General features: G+C 48.8%; 1 protein-coding gene across 1 annotated transcript; it reads right to left on the bottom strand.

Moving 5' to 3' along the window:
* Nucleotides 1-3,441: 3,441 nt before the first annotated feature.
* Nucleotides 3,442-6,070, bottom strand: FAM167B (family with sequence similarity 167 member B). Its single transcript, XM_015408092.1, has 2 exons — nt 5,744-6,070; nt 3,442-4,078 (listed from the first exon to the last, which is right to left on the bottom strand). Exons 1-2 carry the CDS (start codon nt 6,050-6,052, stop codon nt 3,815-3,817), a joined length of 573 nt encoding a protein of 190 aa, XP_015263578.1. The 5' UTR covers nt 6,053-6,070; the 3' UTR covers nt 3,442-3,814.
* Nucleotides 6,071-6,313: the final 243 nt, after the last annotated feature.

The following is a 6,313-nucleotide window of genomic DNA, read 5'->3' as shown; positions in this document are numbered from 1 at the left end:
TCAGAGGAACTCACCCACCACTGTTTCTGAATGAGTCAGGAGACACCTAAGGACAGCAACAAATAGGAGATCTCAGATAGGATCCTTAGTGGGTTTTTAAAAAGGGCCAAACAGCTGCCAGAAGAACCTGAACTGAGTCAGGGATGCAGTATCGGTAGTGGAACCCTTTCCTCCACGATATTTTGCAAATGTAAATCATCTTCCAGAGATGTTGTTGTGTGACCCTATGTGGCAAAACGTTGGCTCAAAACCAGACAGGATAAATACCATGCATTTCCTTCCACTGATCAAATGCAAACTGCCAGTCTGTGCAGCCTCAATTTGCCGCAGCGGTTAGCATTTTAAAGGGGGAAATCGGTTTGAAAGGACTTTTAAAAAATAGAGTGGGGAAGCCAGCTTCTAATAGCAAAAAGACTGGAGCCAGTCAACCTAAATTGGTCTGCAGGGCTCAGTACTGTCTCCTCTGTGGCACTCCAGGTTCTGGGGCAAGGCGGCTTCATTCTTAGCACCTCCTCCCTGAGATCCTTTAACTAGGTTCTTGCCAGGGATTGAACCAGGAACCCTCTGCTTGCAAACCCTATGGCCTATCGATAACATGTTGCATTTCCTAACAAGGAAACATCTATTTCAAGAGTAGAATTAAGCTGAGCAAGCTGTGCAGAGGGGAAAGCATTTGATCATGTACACTTTCTTCCTATTATGGTTTTCTTGTATGATGATGGTGGGGATGATGATGTAGAAATTTTGTATGTGTTTATCTATTTACAAAAAGAGTGTATGAATATTTTTGGAAGGAAAAAATATCATAGGCCCGGTCACATGGGAGGTTTTGCCCCGGAAGAGGGACGGATCGGGGGCGCATCAAACGGGCGCGATCACACCGCAACATCTGGGAAGCGGCGTGCACCCGTCCCCGATCTGTCCCTTCAGGTTGATAACGTGCAGCAAAAAAGAACCTACAAAAGAGCAGTACCTACCTGAAATGCTGCAGCAAGGGTGGCCGTGGGATCGCCGGCGCGCCCGTCTTCAGGAGCATTCGAGACTCCCGGCCGAACTGTGCATGCGCGCACATGCGCAGCCGGCTGCTCCTTGCGCTCCCCCCCCCCCGGCATCTAATTGTGCCGCAACTGCGTGGCGGCTCGGGGGATCTGTCTGATCCCGTTGCCGTGCGTCTATTTTGCTGTGGCTCAGAAAAGCCGCGCTTTGGCCGTGCTCCCCCCCCCCGTGTGACCGGGGCCATAATTGATTATTTTGATTAGTGTCTAATATCACAGTTTTTTCCCTATTGCTGAGGTGTCTGTCTTGGGCCACTCTGAGCCTTTCTGTCCTAAAAAGCCCTTGCTGTCTTAGTCCTATCAAACGTGGGGGTGGGGTAGGAACATTCCATGACTAACTCAGCATTAGGCCTGGGTGGTAGGAAGCAGGAGCAGAATCAGGCCATCTCCCAGGCAAGGCCAGCTTCAAAGCTGAATCTGAGGACAGAAACTTTGCATGTTTGTTCCCACCCCCAACAGGATCAGCTAGGATGGGGGCTTCTTCCCTCTGTGAAAGACACTGTGCCATTTAGCAATGTGTTGTGCCAGTTCTCCTGGAGGAAATGGCTCCTTTGAAGGGTGGGCGCTATGGCATTATACCACACTGAGGTATCTCCCCTTCCGAAATCCTCCCCTCCCCAGGCTCCACCCATCAATCTCTAGGAATTTCCCACCCCAGAATTGGTAGCACTCGTCTGCCTCCATTCATGCAGCGGCTGTCTGGCTCCAAGATGGGTCACCTCGGGACTGGCCAACAGTGACATGGGGCCTCTTTGTGCCACACTCCCAAATGGGGCAGCAAAAAGAGTTGATCCAGCCCCTCCGCAGTCCAGGCACAATTCTGTGTTTCGATGTCAGATAGCAGCTTGAAAAGATGCTATGTTGAATGGAACAATCAGCTTTGTTCATTGAAACTCCGAACAAAAGTTTGTGCACAGGATAAAGAACAACCCACTACATTTCCAATCAGAGGCCCAGCCCAATCCCCTACACCCTTTTCAAGAAGGCTAGGAGCAAGTGGCACCTCTGAAACATCATGCTTTAATAGGCATATGGTGGAGAAAAACTACAAGCAGACACACCTGCCGCACCCACAACTGCTACTCTGATAGTACTAGGATATTCAGAATCTGATTAGCAAAATGTGCGATCCAACTGGTGCGGGAAGGAAAATGGGCAGGTAAGTTCCAGTGAGTGCTGCTGGAGCTGTGCTGTGCAAGGGAACGTTCTTTTTAGGGTTTTGTACAGTCTCGCCACTGGGTTGCCAGCTCCAGCTTGGGAGATGCCTCCTCACCAATGACTGTAGCTTGTTATTTGCCATGTCCCAACAGAATTCCCATGGCTCAGCTGGGCACCCCTTCCTACGGCAGCCACTTCACTCCTCCTTTCTCAGCCCTGATGTAATACCTGCCCCTGCCCCCTCGTTTCTTACAACTGCTACCACCCGTGCTCTTAGCACATTTGGGCTCATCATCCATGGGGTCGCGAAGAGTCGGACTCGACTGTACGACTGAACAACAACAACAACTGCAGGGTTTGGTTCTCTGGCCAAGCCACACAAGTGACCGTATGGGGTGGCACCAGTGCTTCCTCAGGAGTCAGCACACTTTCAGCCATCAGCTGTGTGCCTAGGGGCATGGCATTACCTTCTGGGACCACACCACTGCTGGCTACCATGTCCTTTGCTTAGGGCAACAAAATGCCTTGACCTGGTCCTGTTCACCTGCCACCTTCATCCCCGGCTTTTCTTCCGCAGAACTGCCTGTGCCAATGGGGTGCTAGGAAGGGAAACTTGTCGCACTCAAATGTTGCCTGTTTGGGCTTTTCCACAGGTTTTGCTGCCACTTGGCTTCTTAACTGCATCATCCCCCCATCCCCTGTCCCCCAAGTATTGTTTTCCGGATGTTGCTCTTTGAGTTAAAGTTTGTCCCATGTTTTCTTCAGGAAAACCCTTACAACGTGCCACTTGAGGCATTTGCTGATTGGATTGGGGATGGCCTGTCTCTCCAGCTCATTCCCCAAAAACAAGGGTTGCCAGCCTCCAGGTGGGGCCTGGAGATCTCCCAGAATTACAACTTCCAAATGACAGAGATCAGTTCCTCTAGAGAAAATGGCTGCTTTGGAACCTGGAGGGTGGACTCTATGGCATTACATCCCAATGAAGTCCCTCCCCTCTACATTGTCAGCCCCAGGTTGGGAAATACCTGGGGATTTTGGGGGTGAAATCTGAGGAGGGTGGGGTTTGGAGAGGGAAGGGACTTCAATGGGGTATAATGCCATAGAGTCCAACTTCCAAACCATTTACTCCAGGTGAACCGATCTCTGTTGCCTTGAGATCAGTTGTAATAGCAGAAGATCTCCAGCTACCACCTGGAAGTTGGCAACCCTACTACCCTCTCCAAATCCCACCTTTCACCCCCAAAATCTCCAGGTATTTCCCAACCTGGAGATGGCAACCCTACAAAAGTCCTGTCCCCATTCAATGCTGGCCACTAGCCTTCAGTGGACAGGGGGAAGGCCCTTGTCACCCCAAGCAATGCTGCAAGGATTTGGCTTGGACCTGCCTGATGCTGGTCCAGGCCCAGAGGAAGAGATGCTGGTTGCTTCTCATGGCTTTAAAGGAGTGAAACCTCTGCAATGCATCAAGGCCCTTTGCCTCATGCCACCTCTAGCAGTCACCCAGGTGGCTTGGCTTGAGAACCAACCCCGGGACAGAGACATGCCTGTTCCTCGTGAAAGCATGTGAGGGCAAAAGGAAGCCTGGCCTGGGACGCAGCCCCTTAGCAGAGGGAGAAACGCCGTGAGTTGATATTCATGCGCGTGACCCCAATGTGTTTGAGGGGCATGGAGAGCAAGAAGGCAGCCTTTGGTGGAATGTTGCACAGCAGGTCAGAGTCCTCTTCGCAGTCCTCCAGCCCAAAGGTGGCGTCATCCAGCATCTCCTTGTGTTCGTGGCAGGCCTGCTCCACCTTCAGCCGGTGAATCTGGCCACGCAGGCCCATGAGTTGCCGGGCCAGCTGGTGGTCCAGGGCCTTCATCTCCCGCTGGAGAAGAGTGGAAAGAGAGGGTGAGGATGCAAGGGCTACATACCAGGGTTGATTCCAGGCAGAAACGTATGTTTTCCCAACCCTCACCCCGCCACAACAAAACCACATGACAGAATACCAAGTATATAAATAACTTAAAAATTGATTTGGGAATGTCAAGCCGGTGAAGACTTATTTTTCTTCTGTTTGATGTTCCCACACAAATTCTTATTAGCCCTTCTTCTCTGCTTGTGTGTTTTTATGCACATGTTTGCCCTGAACTAGATGGCCTAGGCTAGCCTGATCTCCTCAGATCTTGGAAGCTAAGCAGGGTCAAGCCTGGTTAGTACTTGGATAGATTATCATGGAAAACCAAGGTTGCTGTGCAGAGGGAGGCAATGGCAAACCACCTCTGAACGTCTCTTGCCTTGGAAACCCCACAAGGGGTCACCACAAGACAGTCAAATACAATGCGACATTGTGGCACTTTCCACCACCATGTATGTTTATATTTTTATGTGTTTATATTATGTTTCATATATTCTAAATTGTGTGTGTCCGTGTATGTACATATGTTAAATGCGTTTTCATTATTGAACTGTTCGAAATGTTTAACATTTGCCACCTTGGAGCCCTGAATGAGGTGGAAAGGTGACATAGAAGGTTTTTTAATAAATAAAAACACATGTATATGGCAAACACAAAACAGCAAATTAACAGCAGATACTGGAAATTGCATTAACTCCTTCCTAAGAATTCCCTTGTGCCATTATTATAATTGATACTTTTTGTGCTCACTTTAATACATTAATTGTTTCTCTTTGTTCTTTCTCATTAAGAGCTGGATTTTTTTAAAATTGAGAAATGCAATCAGAATGCACACCCAGCTTACTTTTAGCAGCTTTCAGAACAAGCTATTTTATCATTCCTTCTGAAAAACAGGTAGAAGGTTGTTGGCCTGCAAGGCTGTTGTGAAGTTGAATGTCATAGGGATTGTGAAGTGTTTGGGGGCAACCACTCTCCCCCCATCCATCAAGGACAATCCCAAGAAACAATGGTTGTAAAGAATACCAGTCAGAATGGATATAGTGCTTTAGAATTATCAAAGGAATCCATATTCAATAGCTCAGCAATCTTCACAACAACCCCATAAGGTAGCTTGGTATTATTAACATCATCATAATCCACAGACTGCAGCAGGGAGGGGGTGGTTGAGTGATGCAGAGAGTCACCCTGTGAGTTCACAGTTGAGGTGACATTTGAATTAGAGACTCAGGAACTCAGATTCTTAGCTACTCCAGCACAGACAAATTCCAGGGGGGTAGCTGTGCTTGTCTGCTTCAACCAAAGGAACAAAGTCTTGTGGCACCTTAAATGCTACTGAATGCACTGGGGCAGAAACTTCTGGCTCAGGAAAAGGTCTGCCACAATAAATATGTTAGTTTAAGTGCCACGGGATTCTTTGCCGCAGCTGAAACTAATTTTTGGCTAACCATCAGCAAGGTGAGGAATACACATCAGGTGATGCTTGGCTTGACCAACAGGAGTGATTCTCCTGCTTGGTGCTCCATACCTTCTTGAGTCTGGAGCCGGGGAGTTCCATACTTTCCTTTTTGGATCTGGGGCTCCTTTCTACTGCCCTTGGGAGGCCACATTCTTTTTCCCTGTCCCATCAGTACTTACCAGTTCCACCCGGAGCCATTCCAAGGCATCATCAATGGTGGGGAACCCACAAATGGTCTTCAGCGGCTCCTGGGTCTGGGGCCTCTCCTCCTCCACCTCTCTGGTCTGCTTTTCTTTCAAGGTTTGGAGGGCTCCATCCTTCAGGCTGTTTCTCCAGGACGGGCTCTGTACCCGGGCCTTCCACTCCAGGTAGGAAGGACGGCGTGTTTGCAACTTCAGCTTCACTGTCAAGGCCTTGACACTGTCCAGGTTCTCCTCCTCCGAATTGGACTCCTCTTCCCCCAGCTCCTTGAACCTCACCAGGGACATAGCAGAGGTGTGCGGGGGCAAATGACAAACTGACTCACGGTCTTTTGATTGGGCATATATATATGTGTGCGTGTATGCGTGCGTACATATACAAAAGCTGTTTATTCTTGGAACAATAAAGCTCTTGGAATTTAAAAAAAAGCAGGAACTTTAATTATCCAGAGACTTAAAAAAAAAAACCTGTATTATTGTCTCCAGCTAGGAGGAGACACCCTGTTCTTTGAAAGGAAGTTTCAGCAAGGACATGCAAGCCAGAAAGAG

This window comes from Gekko japonicus, unplaced genomic scaffold (genome assembly GCF_001447785.1).
Source record: "Gekko japonicus isolate JY-2015 unplaced genomic scaffold, Gekko_japonicus_V1.1 scaffold36, whole genome shotgun sequence".
Lineage (NCBI taxonomy): Eukaryota > Metazoa > Chordata > Lepidosauria > Squamata > Gekkonidae > Gekko > Gekko japonicus.
The sequence above is the reverse complement of the archived record's forward strand: the minus strand, read 5'-3'. Positions and strand labels throughout refer to the sequence as shown.